The sequence below is a fragment of the Amblyraja radiata genome, chromosome 27 (assembly GCF_010909765.2).
Source record: "Amblyraja radiata isolate CabotCenter1 chromosome 27, sAmbRad1.1.pri, whole genome shotgun sequence".
NCBI classification, from domain to species: domain Eukaryota; kingdom Metazoa; phylum Chordata; class Chondrichthyes; order Rajiformes; family Rajidae; genus Amblyraja; species Amblyraja radiata.
Genome location: NC_045982.1, coordinates 29,877,724 through 29,902,379, shown reverse-complemented (window position 1 = coordinate 29,902,379; position 24,656 = coordinate 29,877,724). Strand labels below are relative to the sequence as shown.

General features: G+C 45.1%; 1 protein-coding gene across 1 annotated transcript in view; it reads right to left on the bottom strand.

Moving 5' to 3' along the window:
* Positions 1–10,925, bottom strand: part of LOC116988602 (uncharacterized protein C1orf109-like) — a 166,213-nt gene extending 155,288 nt beyond the window's left edge. The window contains exon 1 of the mRNA XM_033045478.1: positions 10,869–10,925. Within this exon, the coding sequence (XP_032901369.1) occupies positions 10,869–10,915 (47 nt within the window). The 5' untranslated portion in view covers positions 10,916–10,925. The remainder of the gene's footprint in view (positions 1–10,868) is intronic.
* Positions 10,926–24,656: the final 13,731 nt, after the last annotated feature.

Here is a 24,656-nt window from a genome sequence, read left to right as displayed (position 1 = left end):
CTATCGTTGGTTTAAACCAGCTTCTGCAGTTCCTTCCTACATAGTCCTGTTGAATATAAATGACCTTTGGTGGAATGTGACAGCTTCTCTGAAGAACTGGTCTAGAGAGCGTTTCTGGTTGGAACCTTTCTTTAGACTGAGGTCTGAAGTGTTTTTAGTGTGAAGAAGGCTCCTAACCAAAAATGTCACCTCTCCATGTTCTCCAGAGATGTTGCCTGACTGCTGAGTTACTCCAGCACTTGGTGTTTTTTCTTATAAACTGGCACCTGAAATTCCTTATGTCTACATTTTGGTGCAATACGACTTTGATTGATAGAATCTAAAGGATATTATTTTATGATCATATGCTGACATGGGGCAGTAGGTTCATCTCAAGTTGGTCGAGTATTATTATTGGTACAATTAGTGTAATTGCTAATACATGAAGTAATAACTAAGAGTAATAACTACTTTCATCAAGAAAATGGCCATCCATGATGTGTAACCTTGGAATTGAATGATACAGGTCACATGTAAGTATCCTCAAAGTATAATAATCACTGCAACACGTGATTTTTAGGTAATCCTAGAATTCTATCTTGGTGGCTTCTTTGCCATATGTTGGAATAAACCAGTGAAGGAAAGAAGTTGCGGCTTGATGGATCACTGCAGGACGCAGGAAGTTGACAGAACTCACACAACAAAACTCAATGGATACAATCATACCGGTGGGCGAAGTTCTTAAAATAATATAATCGTGAGAAGAAATGCAGGAGGGAAATACATCATTAAACTTCGCGAGAGGTACGTCACATCTCAGATTATAATGGATCTAAACAAAACATACCAACTGTATTTTAACGGAGAAGGCAGAAAGAACAGTGGACGGGGATATGCAAGGTCAAATAATCTGGGTCAACCAAAGATCCTATAGACTTAGATATTTTATTTGTCATTCAGACCTTTCGGTCTGAACGAAATGTCGTTGCCTGCAGCCATACATGTAATAATAAACAACAAAACACACAATAAACACAAATTAACATCCACCACAGTGAGTTCACCAGGCACCTCCTCACTGTGATGGAGGCAAAAATCTTAGGGTTACTGTCTCTTCCCTCCTCTTCTCCCTCTGCGCTGAGGCGATTTCCTACCGGGCGATGGTAATCAGTCCCGCGGCTCACGGAGCTCTGCGAACGGGCCGGTTCAAGTTCCGCGGCCCGGGGTGGTCATAGCTGCCGCCCTCCAGTCCAGCGGACGCAGCTGTTGCCGCGGGAACTCTGGAAAACAGGCACCAGCCTGTGACCTGCGAGCTCCTGACGATGTCGTCCACTGGCCCGCGGCCGAGCCCCGCATTCAGGTCGCCACCGCCAGAACGTCGCCTCAGCCACTGGAGCACCGCCTCAGCCCCGCCCCGGGCCGCCCTCACGGGAGCGCTGTCCCAGCCCCGAGTCGTGCCGCTGCCACCGGAGCGTCTCAGCCAGCACCGTCTCAGCCCCGCGCCGGGCCGCCCTCACTGGAGCACCGAGTCGTGCCGCTGCCACTGGAGTGCCCGAACGCCGCCACAGCTCGAAGACGGCCAGCTTGGTGAGTCCTGGCTGGCTCTACCTCCGGAGCCTCGAGGTCGGTTGCAGGTTGGAGGCCGCCAGCTCCGCCATTAGGCCTCAGCGCAGACGGAGGCAGAGAAGGGGGATATGACAGAAAAAAGTCGCATTCCCCCGAAGGGAGAGACAGAAAGCCCTGTTTCAGCCCCCCCCACACACACAACACAACCTAATAACCAAAAATTTAACTAAACAAGACAAAAAAAGCACCAAATAAAAGTAAAAACAAACGGCAGCCGTTCAACAGCGCCACCACTTCCGGTACAAGATAGCGGAGCAAGATAGACTACTCCTGCTAAATGCAATGGGCTGACGTGTAGTACGCAACGGAGCGGAACGTGGGCCTTTTTTTCATCCATTTCAGTAACCCGACCGGACCCGACTCGCAGTGTAATCAATGTTGCGGGGGAACAGTTTGTGTTAATAAATTATAATTTATTATTAATTATAATAAATCTGAAAATGAGGTGAAGATTTTTACCAAAGAACTTTTATTTTTACGAGGATGTTTCCGTAACCAGCTATCGTCTCCGCACTAGTATCTTTGATATCTAGTCTCTATGGGATATTTGGTGCGGAGACAGAAGCTGGTTATAGAAATGGGGCCGAAAATTACCCATGAATCTGCCCATGACCGTACTACGTCTATTTCGTCGAGTGGGCTATCTTGCTCGCTATAGGATCTTTGGGGTCAACAGCACTGAACCCTGAATGAGTCAATAAGTGTACAAATTATGAGGCTGCTGGGTGGGCCATCCTGTTGTCTGAACACTTGAGTGGCAATGATGGAGCAGGTCTGCCAGATTTCCGGCAACTGGTGGTCCGGCATCTCCTTTAATCCGGATAAAATTACGAGAGCGCACTTGAAATTTTCCCTGACAGTCCCTCTCCCCTGAAAATCTGGCGCCTAGGCCAGGTAAGATGGCCGATCTCAACCTCATCCGGACTTCTGCAGCTGATCAACGGATCGAATTTGCCACCTGTAGTCGGGGCTCTGTAACTCCAGCCGGCCTCTCTTAGCCGGCTTCAGCAGCTGACTTTATGGGCTGGTATCTCGACCCCCTCAAGACCATGACCTCTGTTAGTCTGGCAAAATGGATAATATGCCAAGGCTCTGGAATCAAGGGTGCTGGAAAATCGGGGGTGGAGCTGCAGCAAGTTTCATTAAAGGTTATGATATGATTTAAAAACGGAATTAATCTCCAAGGAAGTGCAAACCTTGTGTGGAGAGCAAGGCTCTGAGTCAATTTACTCAATTTTGACTTTGTAACGAAAATGGAAAATATGTAAAAGCAATTGTGCAGAGCCTTCTTTACGTCTCTCCATTTTGTACTGTCGTCAGAGGTTGGGAGAGCTGCACAAGGAATGTAAACAAAACAAGCTGGAGTAACTCAGCGGGACAGGCAGAAGGAGGAAGAAGGGTCTTGACCTGAAACATCACCCATTCCTTCGCTCCAAAGACGCTGCCTGTCCTGCTGAGTTACTCCAACTTTTTGTGTCTATCTCTGGTTTAAACGAGTATCTGCAGTTCCTTCCTATGCAAAAGGACTTTAGTTTAGTTTAAAGATACAACATGGAAACAGTGCCCTTCGGCCCACTGAATCTCCACTGACCAGTGATGACCCATACACTAACATTATCCTACACACTAGGGGGCAATTTACAGAAGCCTATTTACCTACAAACCTGCGCGTCTTTGGGATGTGGGAGGAAACCAGAGCACTCTGGGAAGACCCTCGCAGGACACGGGGAGAACGTACAAACTACGTACAGTCACCACCCGTAGTCAGGATCGAACCCAGGTCTAGCGGTAGAGTAGCTGCCTTTTACAGTGCCAGAGACCCTTCTTCCAAACATTCAGTCACTCTACACCTCCATCCTGCAATCAAATTCACTTGGACCATTTCCGACACCTCCCTTCCCTTTTTCAATCTCACTATCTCCATCACAGGAAATAGACTTAAAAATCTAAAAAAGAGTCGGAAGAAAGGCCTCAACCTGAAACATCACCTATTACCTTTTCTCCAGAGATGCTGCCTGACCCGTTGAGTTACTCCAGCATTTTGTATCTGTCTTTGGTGCAAACCAGCATCTGCAGTTCCATGCTACAAACCTTGTGCCACCCCCACCACTTCTCCAGGTTTGCCCCCTGCACTGCAATTATCAGTCTTTGGGAAGGATCACACCTGAAACATCTCCAAGTCCTCCAAAAATGCTGCCTGACCCGTTGAGTTACTCCAGCACTGTGGGATCCACATTAGATTCCAGCATCCGCATCTCAATAATTCAGAATCCTGATTTACAGAATTGCCAAAATCCTTCCCAATTAAAAAAGACTGATCACTTTCTGGCTACTTTTGAACCGTTTGCAATGACTTTGTTTTGATGCAAAGCGAAGCATTAAGCGTAATTTTTTCAACAAAGAAAGCAAATTGTTTAGAACCGGTGACATCACAGGGAGATGATACAAGGTTCTGAAACAAGAATCCAAAATCCAATCACCAGGAGGCCAAAAATCCAATCCAGAGAAAGCTTCGAACTCTTGTGCTTTTAAACAGAGAACTTTGCAACTCGCTGGAGACCATAAAAAAACGCATCGCTCATTTTAATGAGTGCACATGACAATAATAAAATAAAACAAACCTGTAAAGAAAATAGTGAAAATGAGTGTCTGTAGGGCCATCTGCAGCCAATGAATAACGTCTACCTAGGGTGCTATTTAGCTCACCAGTGGGAGCATTTAAAATGACAACAATTAGTATATCCTGGGGAAATAAGGCTGTAAATAAATTCTCCCTCAGGAAAGTTAGTATGGAACCCTGCTGTGAACAATTGCAATGTAATGTTTACTCTTGGCTGGGTTAGATAAATTACTAATAAAAAAATGTGATGATGGCTGAGGAGAGGAAGACTGATGCTGAATGTTTGGTCTTAATTACCAATTGTGGGTTTTTTTAGGGGAGTTGTCAGCTTCTGAGCAATAATTTGTTCTTTTTAAATGATGCCTCTCTCCTCAGACACTTTGTCCATATGCTGTTCTCCATCTGGCTTGCTATTATACACAGCTTCTCTACCAATTAAAGTAACACCGCAAACAAATAAAGTTTATATTGGGACAGCCATCACATCTGTAATTAAAATTATTTTCAATTTATGATTTATCTTCTGAGATATACAGTTAAAAAATCGTTTCGCTGAACACCTTCACAGTCCGCCTTGGCCTACATGATCTCCTGGTCGCCAAACACTTTAACTCCCCTTCCCATTCCCACACTGACCTTTCTGTCCTGGGCCTCCTCCACTGTCAGATTGAGGCCAAATGCAAATTGGAGGAACAGCACCTCATATTTCGCTTGGGCAGTTTACACCCCAGTGGTATGAATATTGATTTCTCTAATTTCAAGTAACCCCATGCATTCCCTCTCTCTCCGTCCTTCCCCCACCCTAATTGGCCTACTAGTTTCACTGCCATTCCGATTATTTACTCCACTCATTATCACCTTTTCCACAGCCAGCAATGGACCATTGTGGGCTCCACCTTTCCTTGATCATCGGTTGATTTGCTCTTTTTATACCTTTCATTCATTTCTTCTTTTTGCCCTTTCATATCTCTGTTTTCCTCTCCCCTGACTCTCAGTCTGAAGAACGGTCTCGACCTGAAATGTCACTTATTCCTTTTCTCCAGTGATGCTGCCTGACCCACTGAGTTACTCCAGCACTTTGTGTCTGTCTTCAGTGTAAAGCAGTTCCTTCCTACACAGTTAAAGAAAACATGTGTTGGAAGGAACTGCAGATGCTGGTTCACACCGAAGTTCGAGACAAAATGCTGGAGTAACTCAGCGGGACAGGGAGCATCTCGGGAGAGAAGGAATAGGAGATGTTTCAGGTCAAAACCCTTCTTCAGAAAAAAACATGGCAGGAAAGCATATCACTAAACACAGATGCCCAGAATTCATATTTTTTAATTTTATGTAGTGGAAAATATATATTTTTTCTATAGTAATTATTAATTAGAAACATAGAAAATATGTGCAGGAGTAGGCCATTCAGCCATTTAAGCCAGCATCGCCATTCAATATGATCATGGCTGATCAACCAGAATCAGTTCCTGCTTTTTCCCCATATCCCTTGATTCCGTTAGCCCTCAGAGCTGTGCCTAACTCTCTCTTGAATACAATCCAGTGAAATGGCCTCCACTGCCTCCTGTGGCAGGAAAAGGTTTTCCTCATTGCAGTCCTAAATGGCCTACCCATATCCTTAAACTGATTATTTCCCTGTGCTCCTGAATTTGGACCAGGCATTTTGAATCTCAGTCTAAGGTACAGAGAGAATAAACATCTATGCCTGGGGCTGGAGTGGCAAAGTGGGAGAGTGTAGCACTGTTAGAGGTTCTGTCTTTCTGATGTTATTGAGGGGGGGGGGAGAACAAAGGAGGAGCCGGCGTGGGATACATTCGAACTTTGTCTGCACTGTTTATGTGGCCACATTGTCACATGTGGCAATGAAATATTCCATTCCATTAATATATTTTAGTACTAAATCATGTTGGTTGGTGGATATACATTAGACAGTGTGAGATTAAAGAGGGTGGGTACTTCCATGGAGTTCTGGTCAATATCCATGACTTGGTAAGGATCACGACAAAACATATGGAGAAACAAGGAACTGCAGATGCTGGAATCTTACAGAGTGCGTAAAGTGCTGGAGTAACTTAATGGGTCAGGCAGCATCTTTGGAGGGAATGGATAGATGATGTTTAGGGTTGGAAACCTTTCTTCAGAAGGATCTAAAACCAGGGTGGCCAAAGTAATTGTGGGAATAAGCAGTTTTGTAGTAGGTGTCAGTCGGTAGTCTGTCCCCTTTGAAGCAGATTGAGAAACCTAGACAGGGAAGAGAGGTGTCAGTGATAGTGTGAGTGAATTCCTGGGGCAGGGTGGACGTTAGCAGTAAAATTGACAAAATCATTCAGCGGGAGGTGGCCTTGGAGCACTCATTTGATGAAGCGGAGAAAACGTTGGGGAATGGTACTGGGACAAGTGTGAAAAGTCCCAACATGAAGAAGGGTCCCGCCCGAAAATGTCATCATCCATTCCCTCCACAGATGCTGCCTGACCCAGTGAGTTCCTCAAGCACTCTGTGTGTTGCTCATCATCGCACTAGCTTCTTTTCACCTTGTTTTAATAATCTTGAGTTAACATATAGTTCAATACAATTTAAAATCATTTAAGTAACTAAGAATATGAAACATTACTAAAATAAAAAGCATGAATTAATGCAAATTTAATAAAACAATTAAAAAAGTTAATGTAATAAAATTAGGTTCATTAATATTCAATTTTAAAAAATGAACCAGTTCCTTTCACACCGTCCTAGTACAGGTGAGCCATTGAACTGAGATAAATAATGCCCGGCAAGATTCCTCACCTACTACTGGTGTAAAGCCCGGGGCTGGATGGGATGTGTATCCAGCATCATGTCACAGAATGGCCCTGGTCTCAATAGATCTGTACCCGACCCAACCAAAGTGCCCTGAACCTCCATATTACATATACAAGCATGTGCTGGCACAGCAGATGAATGATGTGAAAGTGGTGAAAACTGTCCAGTCCATCACGGGTACTAACCTCCCCACCATCGAAGGGATCTACAAGAGGAGATCTACCCATTTATATCAACCGGTCGATGGTTGAAAGGGTCAAGAGCTTCAAATTCCTGGGCGTGCACATCTCTGAAGATCTTTCCTGGTCCGAGAACACTAATGCAATCATCAAAAAAGCACATCAGCGCCTCTACTTCCTGAGAAGATTACGGAGAGTCGGATTGTCAAGGAAGACTCTCTCTAACTTCTACAGGTGCACAGTCGAGAGCATGCTGACCGGTTGCATCGTGGCTTGGTTCGGCAATTTGAGCGCCCTGGAGAGGAAAAGACTACAAAAAGTAGTAAACACTGCCCAGTCCATCATCGGCTCTGACCTTCCTTCCATCGAGGGGATTTATCGCAGTCGCTGCCTCAAAAAGGCTGGCAGTATCATCAAAGACCCACACCACCCTGGCCACACACTCATCTCCCTGCTACCTTCAGGTAGAAGGTACAGGAGCCTGAAGACTGCAACAACCAGGTTCAGGAATAGCTACTTCCCCTCAGCCATCAGGCTATTAAACCTGGCTCGGACAAAACTCTGATTATTAACAACCACTTTCTGTTATTTGCACTTTATTTGCAGTTTATTTATTCATGTGTGTATATATTTATATCATGGTATATGGACACATTTATCTGTACTGTAGTAAATGCCTTACTATTTTTCTGTGTGCTTAAGCAAAGCAAGAATTTCATTGTCCTATACAGGGACACATGACAATAAACTCACTTGAACTTGAGCTTGAACTTGAACTTGAGTCGCTGTCTCAAAGGCAGCCAGCATCATCAGAGCCCCACACCAGAGCCCTGGCCCTGCTCTCATTTCATTCCTGCCATCAGGAACAAGATCTAGGAGCCTGAAAACTGTCCAGTTTCAGGAGTAGCTTCTTCCCTACAGCCATTAGGCTACTAAACACTACAACCTGCAAATAAGCTCCGAGCTAAATAGAATTTGTGGCATTATCTTTGTCTTTGCATTATTAACTTTGTGTTTTATATATATACTGACCTTTTTTTTGTTTATGGTGTTTACAGAGTACGATGTTTACATATTCTATTGTGCTGCTGCAAGTAAGAATTTCATTTTTCCATTTTGGGATATATGACAATAAAACACTTTTGACTTTTGAAGCACTGGCTATCCACTTGTGTGACCCAGTCTATCATAGCAGAAGGTACACAAAATTGCTGGGGAAACTCAGCGGGTGCAGCAGCATCTATGGAGCGAAGGAAATAGGCGACGTTTCGGGCCGAAACCCTTCAAGTAGTTAATTTGCCTTCAAGCTGAGAGTGCTGGAGTAACAGCGGGTCAATACGCATCTCTGGATAACATGGGACGATGCCATTTTGGGTTGGGAGCCTTCTTCAGGCTCTGAAGTCTGAAGTCAGGAGTCTGAAGAAACGTCCTGACTTCAGGACTCCACGAAAACATGTCCTCCAAAGATGTTCCTTGATCCACTGAGTTACTCCAGCCGTGCTACGCAAGATTTCAGCATTTGCGGTTCCTTGTCTCTGCCTTCACACTAATCTGTTCCCACTGCCTCACCAGAATAGCTCTCATTTACATGAGTTATATTGTAGTTAACGTGGTTTTGATGGAAATGATGGAACATATGGGCTCATTTACAAGTCATATAAACGGAAGATTAGTCACAACTAATAGAGTCAAATGAAAGCACATCTGCAGAGGAGGAGGTGCAGAATAAAACATGCAGGAGAATCACAAGTGGATCATCGATTAAATGTAACATCTTCAAGTTTGCGGATGATACAAAACTGGGTGTCAGTGTGAGCTGCGAGGAGGATGCTGTGAGGCTGCAGGGTGACTTGGACAGCTTGGGCGAGTGGGCAGAAGCATGGCAGGCACAGTATAATGTGGATAAATGTGAGGTTATCCACTGGTGGCAAGAACAAGATGGCAGATTAGGAGAAGAGGAGGTGCAACAAGACCTGGGTGTCCTTGTGCATCAGTCACAGAATGTAAGCATGCAGGCAGTGAAGAAAGCTAATGGCATGTTAGCCTTCATTGCGAGAGGATTTGAATTTAGGAGCAAGGAGGTCCTACTGCAGTTGTACAGGGCTCTGGTGAGACTGCACCTGGAGTATTGTGTGCATTTTTTGTCTCCTGTTTTGAGAAAGGACATTCTTGCTGTTGAGGGAGTGCAGCGTTGGTTCACCAGGTTAATTCCTGGGATGGCGGGACTGACATATGATGAAAGAATGGGTCGACTGGGCTTATATTCAATGGAATTTAAAAGGATGAGAGGGTATCTTATAGAAACATATACAATTCTTACGGGATTTGACAGGCTAGATGCAGGAAAAATGTTCCCGATGTTGGGGGAGTCCAGAACCAGGGGTCACCGTTTAAGAATAAGGGGTAAGCCATTTAGGACTGAGATGAGGAAAAACATTTTCACCTAGAGAGTTGTGAATCTGTGGAATTCTCTGCCACAGAAGGATGTGGAGGCCAATTCACTGGATGGTTTCAAGAGAAAGTTAGATTTAGTTCTTAGGGCTAATGGAATCAAGGGATGTGGGGAGAAAGCAGGAACGGGGTACTGATTTTGGATGATCAGCCCTGATCATATTGAATGGCGGTGCTGGCTCGAATGGACGAATGGCTTGCTCCTGCACATATTTTCTATGTTTTTCTGTTTCTATGGATCAGTGTTGGGATCTAACAAAAATAATTCTCCCAATTGTAATGTTATAAAAACCTTTCCATTGGTCTTGACTATATCTCTACTCACTTTCAGTCTCCAATAGATGGTTACAGTGGAGCAAGGGTGGGACGGTGGTGCAGCGGTAGAGTTGCTGCCTTACAGTGCTTGCAGCGCGGGAGACCCAGGTTCGATCCCGACTATGGGCTCTGCCTGTACGGAGTTTGTACGTTCTCCCCGTGACCGCGTGGGTTTTCCCCGAGATCTTCGGTTTCCTCCCTCACTCCAAAGACGTACAGGTTTGTAGATTCATTGGCTAGGTACAAGTCCCTTGTGTGTGTTGGATGTGCAGGGATCGCTGGTTGGGGCGGACTCTGTTTCTGCGCTGTATCTCTAAATCAAAACTTAACTAAACGTGAGGAGATAGTAATTTGGCCAGTGTTACTGTGCTGACATTCTAATTAAATATATTCCATTCTTAGAACTACAGGTCCCTGTGTTTTATTTCAAGTTGTTCAGAGTTTAAATTAGATTAGCAAATGTTGACCATTTATTGCCTCTGGCAACGGTCCCTGGATTGAATGCAATTTCTGAATTCTTAGCTGTTTATTACATCATGTTTTAAACATGGTTATAAGTTATGACTTAACTTTAAAAGGTACATGGAGCAAAACTGAAAAGGCTGACAGTAAATGACACTGGGGGAAGTTAGTGGAAATAACCAGAAGTATTACTTCTTCAATAATATGTGGAAAGCACAAATCTGTCGCAAAGAGTTGTTCACACAGAGAAAATTAACTAGTGATATGTGGGGCTAATTTCACAAAGGAAAAGCAAAATCAAAAGAGAGTTTTGATGCGTCTCTTTACAATCAAAGTTGCCAAGGGATTAAAATCCAACACATCCACTGAACATGAAAATTGCAAAGGAGATACGAAGCAACAACATATAGTGATGAAGAGGACATACTATAGTGCTTACGATACTGGACTGGTGATGCAAAGACCTGGATGACAATCTGGAGACATGAATTCAAATCCCACGATGATAGCCGGTGAATTTAATTAATTCAATTCATTAAATAATCTGGAATTAAAGAAGAATAATTAGCTTCTGTAATGGTATCAGTTCACTATGGGGACATCATTAAAACTCATCTGGTTCAATGATACACAGGTCCCGGTCGAAATGACAGATGGAGCCACTCAGTTGTTGGAAGATTGCAATGTCAAAGCACAACAAGAACAACACTGCGCATGCCACCTGATATCGACCTTAACACTGGACTGGACACCTTGGAGAGTGCGGAAACCAGGAACTGCAGGTGTTAGTTTACAAGAAATTGTCACATAGAAAGATAGAAACATAGACATAGAAAGATAGAAAATGTGTGCAGGAGTAGGCCATTTGGCCCTTTGAGCCAGCACCGCCATTCAATATGATCATGGCTGATCATTCAAAATCAGTACCCTGTTCCTGCCTTCTCCCCATATCCCTTGATTCCACTAGCCCTGAGAGTTATACTGTATCTAACACTCTCTTGAATACATCCAGTGAATTGGCCTCCAGTGCCTTCTGTGGCAGAGAATTCCACAGATTCACAACTCTCTGGGTGAAAAAGTTTTTCCTCATCTCAGTCCTAAATGACCCACCCCTTATTCTTAAACTGTGATCCCTGGTTCTGGACTCTCCCAACATCGGGAACATTTTTCCTGCATCTAGCCTGTCCAATCCCTTAAGAATTTTATATGTTTTTATAGGTCACAGTGCTGGAGTAATTCAACGGGTCAGGCAGCATCCCTGGAGAACATGGATCGATGACGTTTCAAGCTGGGGTTGGTACGTCTCAAGCAAGCATGTGCCGTGAGTGATTACTCAAGGTAGGCAGTCAGTCGGCTTTTAAAAAAAATCTTAAACTGCGCATGCGCAGATTGTTCTCTCCGTAAAAATAAAAAATAAAAATAAGTAACAATTCAATTTGCCCAAGGCTTCCAAATCTCCTTCATTTTTTAAATTACTGAATGGGTGGGGGATGGAGGATGAAGGCAGATGGAGAGATGGTGGGAAAAACGGGAGTTCCTTTCACAGCGTGCGGAGAGGTTGTGCCAGGGGTAAAGTTGCGGGGAGGGTAGGAGTGTTGTGAAGTTACTGACATATCCCCGACCCTGGGAAGTATGGTATTTAAAAACATATAGCACCAAGAAATTTACTTGCCACATTATCGGTACACGAACTCCCTTCTTCTCTCTTTGTTTCCTAAGATATTCTTAAAATAATCACAATCCATATTTGAAAAACCCGCCAAGGACCTTGCGCTGCGCATGCGCGGTAGGTTGCTGAGCATGCACGGTACTGCAAAGGCAGAATTGCAGCTGCCTTCAGCCCCGCTTGTCATTGACGGCTTGAAGCAGCATCGACGGCACGTGGGCTGCACAGACCTTCACGTGTTACAAGTGCTGCGGATGAAAGGCACGGAGAATTATGCCTACCTAAGAGATCAATCTCTTAGATAGGCATAATTCTCCCATGCCTTTACTATTTATATTTAACAATTACCATTTCATAATTTTAGTCAGGATAGGCAGTGCCTACCTTGCCCACCCTGACGGCACGTGCCTGGTGTCAAGGAGCGACGTTTCAACTCTACCGCTGCACCACCGTGTCAGCCAAATTGCGGTGTCCACCACAACACATTGGAGAGCAGCAGATTGTCCATTGGATAATTCTTCATTAGGCCATTGATCAATCAACTGTTGCACACCATAGGTTATTGGTCTGCTGCATATCATAACCAGTTGGTTAAGCCTACATTACAACTGCACACGACAACCCATTGATGCATTCCCCAGTGTAGCCCACAGCGGAGCGATATGTCCGTCGGCGAATGTTGCCGACTGGCCCGCTCCAGATTGCAGGAGTACGTACTGAGGGACTGCTCAGTGCAGCCAACGCCAATTCTCTATGGGGAAGGACCACAGTCTCGGGTCCTTCTGCTGCTGCACGTTGAGGGGTAGAGTGTGGTGGAGAGTCCCCTCAAAGGAGCGAATGGATATCACCGCAGGGGGGCCACATGAGTAGCAAGGGTGCCAGGTATAATGACATTTCTGTGAACATTACCAGACAGCGCTAATGAATATATGTATTTTCCCTGAGACTGTCGGAAGAATTTTAGCACAGTCCTGTATATAGGTTTTGTATATATATTTTTTACTCTGAACAACATTTATTTCAATTAAAAAAATTAGCCAGCTTTATATTGTATCTCATAGAGTCATAGTCATAGAGTGATACAGTGTGGAAACAGGCCCTTCGGCCCAACTTGCCCACGCCGGCCAACATGTCCCATCTACACGGGTCCCACTTGCACGCATTTGGTCCATATCCCTGCAAACCTGTTCTATCCATGTACGTGTCTGACTGCTTCTTAAATGTTGGGATAGTCCCTGCCTCAACTACCTCCTCTGGCAGCTTGTTCCATGCACTCACCACCACTTATGAAAAAGTTACCCCTCAGATTTCTATTAAATCTTTTCCCCTTCACCTTGAACCTATGGCCTCTGGTCCTCAATTCCCCTACTCTGGGCAAGAGACTGCATCTACCTGATCTATTTCTCTCATGATCTTAAACACCTCTATAAGATCACCTCTCATCCTCCTGCGCTCCAAGGAATAGAGTTCCAACCTACTCAACCTCTCCCTGTGGCACAGACACTCTAGTCCTGGCAACATTCTCATAAATCTTCTCTGTACATTCTTCAAACATTTCTTATATGTTGGGATAGTCCGTGCCTCAACTGCCTCCTCTGGCAGCTTGTTCCATACACCCACCACCCTTTGTGTGAAAATGTTACCCCTCAGATTCCTATTAGTCATATTCTTATCACATGAGTCAGCTCTGTGTGAACCTTTTATTTTCCAGTCAATGCATTGAATTGACTTCTAGATCCTCCCACAAGAAAAAAACGTCTTCACATTCAGTTCTCTGACAGCGGAACGCCTCATGAAGCTATGCTGGATACTGATAGCTGCTTTTAAATGGAATTTTATTTCATATTCCAATGAATCATGTACGTTCTGGAATGCTCTGCATACTTTGCCAAGTCAGAGTTTTTAAACAAGTAAACCACTGTCAGTAGAATTGTACAAGCGCTGAATGATTTTTCCATTAAATGTGTCTTGACTTCAAAGGCTTAATGGGAATTTTCAGCCAGCATAGATCTCCTTTGAAGGTGGCAGCAAGTTTAATAGCTGAACAAGTGTACACAAATATGGAAGTCATAGATTTGCCATTAGCTCTTTATCTATTGATGTTCCGACTTAGTTTAGGTTTAGATTTATTATAGTCACATGTACTGAGGTTCTGTGAAAAGTTTTGCTTTGCCTGCTATTCAAACAGATCAAGTATAGCATCCATCAATGTCGTTTGTCCACGACAGATTATTGTTTAGCATGATATGATATGATATGTGGAATCAAGGGATATGGGGAGAAGGCAGGCACGGGTTATTGATTGGGGATGATCAGCCACGATCACAATGAATGGCGGTGCTGGCTCGAAGGGCCGAATGGCCTCCTCCTGCACCTATTTTCTACGTTTCTATGTTTCTATGATATCCAATCAAATTAGATCATATTATACATTACAATAAAGCCAAACTCAGATGCAGCAAAGAGAAGATACAGAGTGTGGAATCTAGTTCTCAGCATTGTCATGCACCAGTTCTATAGACAAAGACAATCCTGGATGTGTAGGAAGGAATTACAGATGCTGGTTTAAACTGAAGATAGATACAAAAAGCTGGAGTAACTCAGCGAGGCTAGTCTGAAGAGAGGCCTCGACCCAAAACATCACCCATTCCTTCTCTCCAGAGATGCTGCCTGTCCCGTTGAGTTACTCCAGCTTTTTGTGTCTATCTCCTGCACTACTGGAGTTTACCAGGTGTATATCCTTGGAGCAGAGCTAGTCAATGAAGGGAGCGGTCCCAGCAGAAGGCAGGCAGGTGCGGAGATGGGAAGTTGTGATTAGTGCTGGGATCATGTTGGAGGTGACGGATATGTCGGAGAATGATGTGTTGGACATCATTAGAGGCTGGTGGGGTGAAAGGGAAAGATCAGGAGAACTCTACCCTTGTTGCGTCTGGGGAGTGGAGAGGGAGCAAGAGCAGAACTATGGGACACAGAGGAGATGGGTGTGAGGGTCCATATATGATGGAAAGGGGCAAACCACGTTCACAAAAGAATGAAGACATCTCGGATGTCCTTGTATCGAAAACCTCATCTTGGGAGCAGATGCGGCGGTGATTGAGGAATTGCGATTAGGGGATGGCATCTTTGCAAGAAATGTAGTCCAGATAATTGTGGGAGTCGGTTGGTTTGTAATTGACGTCAGTTGATAGTCTGTCTCCTACGATGTTTTTTCTTCACTTCACAGAGACCGATCATTCAGCAATGGATGATCTCTTGGATATCTCATTCCTTCCCACTCAAATCACCCTTTCTCCATGTACCTTCCCCTGCAACTGCAGAAGATGCAACACCTTTCCTTATACCTCCACCCTCGACTACAACCAGAGACCCCAGCAGTCCTTCCATGTGAGGCAGAGGTTCACAACCTCATCTACTACCTGCAGTCTTCCAGATGTGGCCCCCTGTACATCGGCGAGTCAAAGTGTAGACTCGGCGACCATTTCGCTGAACACTTAACCTTGGTATGCCAAAGCCCCACTGGATTTACTAGTTGTAAACACTTTAACTCTCCTTCCTAATCCCATACTGATCTTGCTGTCCTAGACCTCCTCCATTGCCAGAGTGTGGCCGCACGCAAATTGGAGAAACATTTAGGTAACTTCTACAAACACCTCCCTCTCCCCTCTCCCCTTCCTCTCCCCAACTCTTTTCTCCCTTCCTCCAGTAAAGGTCGGTGAACTAGTTCCACAGTTTGCATCGATGTATCCCACTTGGGCTCACGCCTGTCTCGAGCCAACGATTGGCGTATCAGGGAACCTCTTTGCCCAAGGTCATCTATTGCAGGCTCCGATTATTCCTGTTTTTCTTCGCTTCAGTTTTTTCCCCACTCTCCCCACTACAATCAGTCTAAAGAAGGATCCCGAACCGAAACATCACCAGTGATGCTGCCTGGCCCGCTGAGTTACGCCAGCACTTTGTGACTACGCTCGCAATGCAGCTTAGCCGAAGTTTTAAAAAGCTGCAGCATAACTTTCTGACTCAATGCCATGATAATGATTTTTCATTCAACATACAGTAGAAAGGAGAGGTTCGAGATACAATCGTTTTTTACTAAGCTGAGATAAATGAAAGAACAACCAAACATTCTATAATAGAGCGGAAAGTTTATATCATTAATAGAAGATGGCATTGGGAGAAGTAAAATAACAAAAGTTAGGAATGGAGTTGTTAATGGGACCGATAACAAAAATTTTCACTGTACTTCGGTATATGGTGACAATAAACTAAACTAAACTAAATTAAACTTTCAGTCTGAAGTCGAGCCCTGACCCGTAATATCATCCATCCTTTTTCTCAGAGATGCTGCCTGATCCATTGAGTTACTCCAGCACTTTGTGTCTATCTTTGGTATAAACCAGCATCTGCAGTTCCTTGTTTCTACAAGTCCCAGCCCTTGTTGTCCAGGGGCAGTGGTTATGTGCTGCAAAAGTTGAGGTCAGAACAATATGGATGCACTGAATATCTTCACTATTTTCTGTTTTTATTTTAAATTTCCAGCAAGCACAGTACTTTGCATTTTAAAAGTCTGGTTAGTAATGGAAAGTCAGTGTGGCGATATGGCGAGAAATCTGTGTTTAGAGGCAGAGTAGATGATGGAGCTTTTCTCTAGGACAAGGAGGGTGATCTCTCACTGACTTGACACATCTACAATCACTCAGTTTAAATAGAGTTTAAAAAGATGTCTGTCACTTACTTTCATCCCTGTGGAAACAAAGTCAAAGGAAATCAATACTACTGATCAGCCCATTTAACACCTGAAGTCTCAAGATAGTAACATGTTTTATATAATACAGAACATAGAAGAGTAGAGCACAGGACAGGTCCTTCGGCCCACAATGTCCATGCTGAACATGGTCTCCAGACAGATCCAAGATGGCGCCCATGCCAGGCGACTCTTGGTGTGCTGGTCACAGAAGTGGATCTGCAATCACAATCACTCCACTCTTTTAAATGTCTCTCACAGCATTATTTATTACTTTTATTGTGTATCTGTACACTGTGGGCGGCTCGATTGTAATCATGTATTGTCTTTCCGCTGACTGGTTAGCACACAGCAAAGCTTTTCACTGAACCTCGGTTCACGTGACAATAAACTAAACTCAACTCCTCTGCCTGCACATGATGCATATCCCTCCATTCCCTGCATACCCACGTGCCTACCAAATCCACATTGAAAATAACGCTGCACATTTCTTATCTGTGAAGTTTCATCATTTAAGTGGTCATGGCAGAAACATTAGAAGCGCAGACACATTAGGTGATGCAGCGGTAGAGTCGCTGCCTTATAGCCAGTGGCAGACTGGGTCTAAAAATATTGGTTGCCAGGAGACAAAGGGGGCCCACTTCATCAGGGGTCCTCTTGATATAGGGGGCCCACTTCATCAGGGGCCCACTTGATATAGGGGGCCCACTTCATCAGGGGCCCACTTGATATAGGGGGCCCACTTCATCAGGGGCCCACTTGATATATGGGGCCCACTTCATCAGGGGTCCTCTTGCCATTGCGCAAGCTGACATCCTGACCAGTCCGCCACTGCTTATGGCAACAGAGGCCCGGGGTCGACCCTGACTACGGGCTCTTGCCTTTACGGAGTTTGTACGTTCTGCCCGTGACCTGCATGGGTTTTCTTCATGTGCTCCAGTTTCCTCCCACACTCCAACGATTTGTAGGTTAATTGGCTTGGAATGAATGTAAAATTTCCCGAGGGTGTGTAGGATAGTGTTAATATGCAGGGATCGCTGATCGGTGTGAACTCGGTGGGCTGAAGGGCCTGTTTCCGTGCTGTATCTCTAAATTAAACTAATGCCTTCTGTACAGAAAAGGAAAGGAAATCAAATGATGTGATCGATCTATAGAGATGATATATAAGTGACCTGATGGTCTATTTATCATGGAGGAAATGACTGCAGTGACGTTAAGTCAAGAACATTATAAGAGCAGAGTATCAGGATAACTAAATCCTTTTGAAACCATGACTCAACATGTCTGTTAGTTAATTAATCAGTTTAAAGCAAAAACATCTTCCATTTAATTGGGCATCTGTTTCCATACATGGACACAATTACAGAAGGTCTTTTGGACCAGTGAGAAAGGCAATCAAACAGCTATGGATCTTGTGTAGGAAAGAACTGCAGATGCTGGTTCACACCGAAGATAGACACAAAATGCTGGAGTAACTCAGCAGGTCAGGCAGCATCTCTGGAGAGAAGGGATGGGTTGATAAAAAAACTGGTATGGAACACCTCGTCTTGGGCGCAGATGCAGTGTGGACGGAAGAATTGGGAATCGGGGATAGAGCCTTTGCAGGAGGCTGGGTAGGGAGAAATGCAGTCTAAATAGCTGTGGGAGTCAGTAGGTTTATAATAGATGTCAGTTGATATAATAAAAACCTGGTATGGAACATCTTATCTTGGGGGAGATGAAGGGTCTTGACCTAAAACGTCACCTATTCCTTCTCTCCAGAGATGCTGCCTCCACCGCTGAGTTACTCCAGCATTTTGTGTCTATCTTAGCTATAGTTCTTTTTCATTTAAAAAAAATGTTCAAACAATTTAATGCTTTACTGGGAAGGTGAATCTAATGGAAGGATACATTCAACTGATGATAAATATTCAACAGGTGATGTGTGTTTTTATTTTTCAATCACTTTGGTGGTGGGTAAATTGCACGTTGCAAGCCCTCACAGAACCTCTTTGGCGACTGGGTGAGGATGTTGAGGATGACCCTGGTCATGACACTTCCTGTGGCAGCCAACATAACCAAAGTCTAGTCCCACCCCGGTCATTCCTTCTACTCCCTGCTCCCATGGGGCAGACGGTGCAGAAGCGTGAAAGCTCGCACTACCAGATTCAGAAACAGCTCCTTCCCCTCTGTTGTCAGGTTCCGATCTGGCCTTACATAAGCTGGGGTACTGTCCGATTCACCTCTACCTCATCGTGGACATTGGACTTTGTTTCTGACAATACTGAGAACTGTATTTTGCACTCTGTCTCTTCCCCTTTGCTCTACCTATTGTACTGGAGTTTGACTTGATTGTGTGGTATATTAGGTAGCCTTTCCTTTTGGAAGATTTGCAGTGTTGGGAGTAATTCTCCAGCGCTTTGGGATGCCCATTGTAGGCTGCCCACAATAGCACAGCGTACAAGGGGTCTGCGATCACTACAGTTCGGTGAACAAGGTTTCAGGTCCTCTGGCCAAAGACCACGCTGACCCATAGGTGTAGGGGTGGGTTTCATTGCTGAAATCAGCCTTCACCGACAGCCCTCTCCCACGACATTGGAAGTGGTTTGCAGGCGTGACCAAGTGTATCTCTAACAAAGAACAAAGTGCCAGGGAACTCAACAGGCCAGGCAGCATCCATGGAGAGAAATAGACAGATGACGTATCGTTATGGTTTGGTATGGATGCCAGCATCTCCGATCTCTCATGTTTCCATGTGAATCTCTATTCTTTACCTCTCCCTGTGATCTCTATTCTTTACCTCTCCTTACCACCAGGTGGCGCCAGCAATGGCTGCCTCGCCAACAGTTTGTCTGTCCTTTCCTTCTTTGTGTTTTATTAGTATGTGTTTTTAGTGTTCTTAAGCTTGTTTAATGTGGGGTTGTGGGGGTGGGGTTGGGGGGAAACTTTTTCTAATCTCTTACCGCGACGGAGATGCGATTTTTTTCCCATTCACTGTGGCCTAACATCGAGGAGTTGGTGGCCTTTGCCTGAGACCGACTTTTGAGAGCTCCACCGTGGGGAGCCTACGGGACTTTAACATCACGGTGACCATGATCCCTTTCCCAGGAATCGACTTCAGAACTCCAACCGTGGGTGCTTGCAGGTTTTACCATCGCGGAGCTCACGGTCTCCGGATAAAGACCGATTTTGGGGCGCTCCAAGGAGCTCAAAGGAGCTTCGACCGCCCCGACGCAGGGGCTTCGACCGCTGGCTGCAGGAGCTTCGATGGCCCTGACAACGGATGGTTGGGCTGCCCCGACCACGGGAAAATAAAGAGGAGGAAGTTTGGTGTCTAAAGGTCTCAAACTGAGATTCTTCCATGCAACTGTAGAGACCATATTATTGTACGGGTGTGAGGCATAGACTCTCACTCGACCACTGCCCAAGTCCCTCGATAGTACCTACACCCGAATGCTCAGAAAGGTTCAAAATGTCAGTTGAAGGGACCGCATCACCAACGCCCAGCTCTATGGGGAGATTCCACCTCTGACTGAGAAGATCAGGTGGAGAAGGATGAGGCTTGCTGGCCACCCAGAGATGCCAGCAAACAAACATGGACGACGTGACCCGGGACGGCCAATCAAGACGATGCTGAAGACGTTGATGGAAGACGCATGTAGAGACAAAAGAGGAGCTTGCCAGCTGCATGGAGGACAGAGATGTGTGGTGCGTTCGTCACCGTGCCTGTCGGAAACTAGCACCACTGCGTCACTAATGTTTTCAACGGTCTAATAATAAATATATAATGAAACCTTTGATGTGACCTCAGTTGCTCTGACGTAACCGCGGTACGGCACCTTAACCGTAGTACCGCCCCTACCCATAGCTTACTGCTGTACTGGATGCAAACTACAGTGGTGCAGCGGTAGAGTTGCTGCCTTACAGCGCCAGAGGTCCGGGTTCGATCCTAACTACGGGTGCTGTCTGTGTGACGTAGGTATGTTCTTCCTGTGACCGCGTGGGTTTTCTCCGGGTGCTCTGATTTCCTCCTGCACTCCAAAGACGTTCTGGTTTGTAGGTCAATTGGCTTTGGTAAAATTGTAAATTGGCCTAGCTGGTGTATGGGGTGACCGCTGGTCTGTGCAGACTCGGTGGGCTGAAGGGCCTGTTTCCAGGCAGTATCCCTAAAGTCTAAAGTCTACAGGAGAGTGGGAAGCTGTTCAACCTCAAGGATATTCTCAAGTATATATCTTGACAAAATATAATGGCCTCGTGGCATAGCTGGTAGAGCTGCTGCCTCACATAGTCAGCAAGCAAAGATCAATCCTGACCTCGGCTGCTGTCTGTGTGAAGTTTGCACATTCTCCCTGTAAATGCACGGGTTTATCCCGAGTCCTCCAGATTCCTCCCACATTCGAAAAACACGCAGGTTTGTAGGATATTTGGTGCCTGTAAAATTACCCCCAGTTTTTAGAGATACAGTGTGGGAACAGGCCCTTCGGCCCACCGAGTCCACACCAACCAGGGACCCCCACACACTAACACCATCCTACACACGCTAGGGACGATTTACAATTACATCAAGGGGGATAACATAAAACTAGGGTGAATGGGTGATCTAAGGTTAGAGTGGACTCGATGGGCTGAATGGCCAGATTCTGTGCCGTATCATTCAATCAATCAATAACGTCCTCGCCATTTCACAGGAAATCCTTAGAGTACTCAAAATGGAGACGGAGCACCTGGGAAGGCACTGAGTTGCTTGAACCTCTTTACGAAGGCCATGGGCAAACAATGAAAGAAGTGTACAAATAAATAAACATACCCACTCACCCATCCCACCTGCCCCTCATCACAGACCCTATAATCCATAGAATTGGAGTGGAAAACGTGACCGAAGAAACTGCTTAAAAAGCTGGACGTGGCACACTGGCACAGCGGTAGAGTTGCTGCCTTAAGCCCCTGTCCCACTTTCCCGAGTTACTCACGAATTCTCCCGAGTTTTCCCCTTGATTCAAACTCGGAGATGCCAGCCGTAGGTACAAGCGGCTATTGCTTTTACTCGTGGACATTTTTCAACATGCTGAAAAAATGTCCCGACTTACCTGATGCCCCGAGTACCTACAGCTGGCATAACGAGCCGCTATAATATATCTACAGACTCGCTATGGACTCCTACGGACTCGCTACGGACATTCTCCGAGTTTGAATCAAGGGGAAAACTCGGGAGAATTCGTGAGTAACTCGGGAAAGTGCGACAGGGGCTTTACAGTGCCAGAGGCCCGGGTTAGATCCTGACTACGGGTGCTGCCTGTAAGCCCAGCTCGGCCTGTGGACTCGGAAGCCGCAGTCTCCGATTGGAAGTGGCCAATTCAGAAACTCCAAACCGCTGAGTGTGTTCTTTCGTTCCGATCCCGGAGCTCCGATCATCCCGGCGAGAGGGCCTGTACATCGGACCGCCCTTGCGGTGACTGCGGAGGGCTCAAAGGCCCTGACCACGGGTGAACAAAGAGGAAGATGACTGAACTTTACTGCCTTCCCTCACAGTGGGAAATGTTGATTCCGCTGTGTGGGGATGTTCATGTTAAACTCTATTGTGTATTGTGTTCTTTTTATTCGTATGGCTGTATGGTAACTCAAATCTCATTGTGCCAATTGGTGTATGTGACAATAAATGGAACTTGAACTTGAACTTAAACTGAATAAAAAAATAAATTAACAATAGTGCACCATAAATTGAAAGAAAATATCAGGATGAGCAGTTCACCACACCATGCACAAATGCTGGAGATGAGGGTTTATACAGTCTCTACCCGGATAGGTAAATATTCCACTCACAGGTTGATCACCTTAGTCAGCAACATAAACCTCTTAATGAACATCTGGCGGCAGCTCATGAAGGCTTTATTAATAAACAACATAGCAATTTAATGTACACAAAATTGCTGGAGAAACTCAATGGGTGCTTTCCATAATAATTTTGCAACTGGCCTTAATGAAAAGGCGAAGAAGAGCTTTGTAATGATCTACTGTTTGGTTTCTGAGCTATCAGCATTTGTGGGCAAGTCGTCCATCATCAGCTGTGAAAATGCACAACTCCAGGGTTGAGCAGAATTAGTTATCGGACTATCTAAATACCTCTTTCAAGGTGTCAGGTCGGCTGCTGTTCGAGACAAATTGGCACACGTAGCTAAGTGCTGTAGCAGCAAAAATTAGATTCAATGGAACACTGATTAAAATGCATTGAATGTAAAATGGGGGATGAATAGTTAATAGCAAGAAATAAACTATTTTTTGTGCTACCTGGTATCAAAGTATCAATTAAATATTAAAAGCTTTTAATTCACATCACATCATCACTCATGGTCCGGGCTTGTAGAGAGGACCACCTGCCATCATTGCCTGCATTTCCTGCCCTTCTAGACTTCATCCAGGCATAACGGTGGAGTTGCTGCCTCACAGCGCCAGAGACCCGGGCTCGATCCTCACTACGGGTGCTGTCTGTACGGAGTTTGTACGTTCTCCCTGTGACCACCTGGGTTTTTTCCGGGTGCTCCTGTTTCCTCCCACACCCCAAAGACGAACAGATTTGCAGGTTAATTGTCATCAATAAAATTGTAAATTGTCCCTAGAGTGTAGGAAAGTGCCAGTGTATGGATTGATCGCTGGTCGGCGCGGATTCGATGGGCTGAAGGGTCTGTTTCTGCGCTGTATCTCTAAAACTAAATCTAAATCTCCCACACTCCAATGACATGCAGGTTTGTAGGTTAATAGGTTTCTGTAAATTGCTCCTTAGTGTCGTTTAGAACTAACGTTCAGGTGATAGTTGGTCAGAGTGGACTAGGTGGACCGATGGACCCGTTTTCATGCTGTATCGCTAAACTAAACTAAACTAAACTATGCTGAATTGAACCAAACTAAACTAAACTAAACTAAACTATGCTTTTTCGGTTATTGACATTCTCAAATTTCTGATTGAGTTTCTCGGAATTACCAATCAGCCTTTCTCCCTCTGTGCTGAGCTGATGTTAAGCGCGAACTTCACTTTGCTCTTGCCGAAATCTTGTCCAGGAATTGTTGAAGACCAGGCGACAGTCAGCCCACAGAGAGAGTGCCAGATTTCAACAAAGGCAATCCAAGTTGAGGCATAGCCTGTTATTTTGCCCGTGACCTTGCTCTGGTACATGTTCGATTCTTCTTTGGAAACCATGATTGAACGCATGGCTGAATCAAAAAATGGATCCCTCATATCACCTTTAGTTCTTATTGCAAACACTATAATTCTGTGCTTCAAGGAGTCTGAAGATTCAAAATGTTGTCTACGATTCCCTTCACAGATGCTGCCCGACTCGTTGAGCTCCCCCAACATGTTGAGTTTTCATTCAATTGATTGAAAACCACAGCATGGAAACAGTATCTTTGGCCCACAGAGTCCACAGGGATGATCAATCACCCATTCACACTAGTTCTATGTGATCCCACTTTCTCATCCACTCCCTACACACCACGGTATTTTACAGAGGCCAATTAACCTACATTCCCGCACGTCTGTGAGACATGGGAGTAAAATGAAGCAACCCACGCAGCCACTGGGAGAGCGTGAAAACTCAACACCGACAGCACCCGAGGTCAGGATCAAATCGGGGTCTCAGACGCTGTGAGGAAGCAGCTCTACCGGCTGTGCCACTGTGCTGCCTTTGCTCAAGGTTGCACCATCCGCAGATTCTTGTGCCTTCATTCCGTGTCTTTAATTCACAGTCCGGTCAGTAAAGGGCATGGTTCCATCTTCCCTGTCGAGAACCTTCCATGGTTTGCAAGCTGTGAAATCTCCACTCAACCTTCTCTGCTCCAACGAGAGC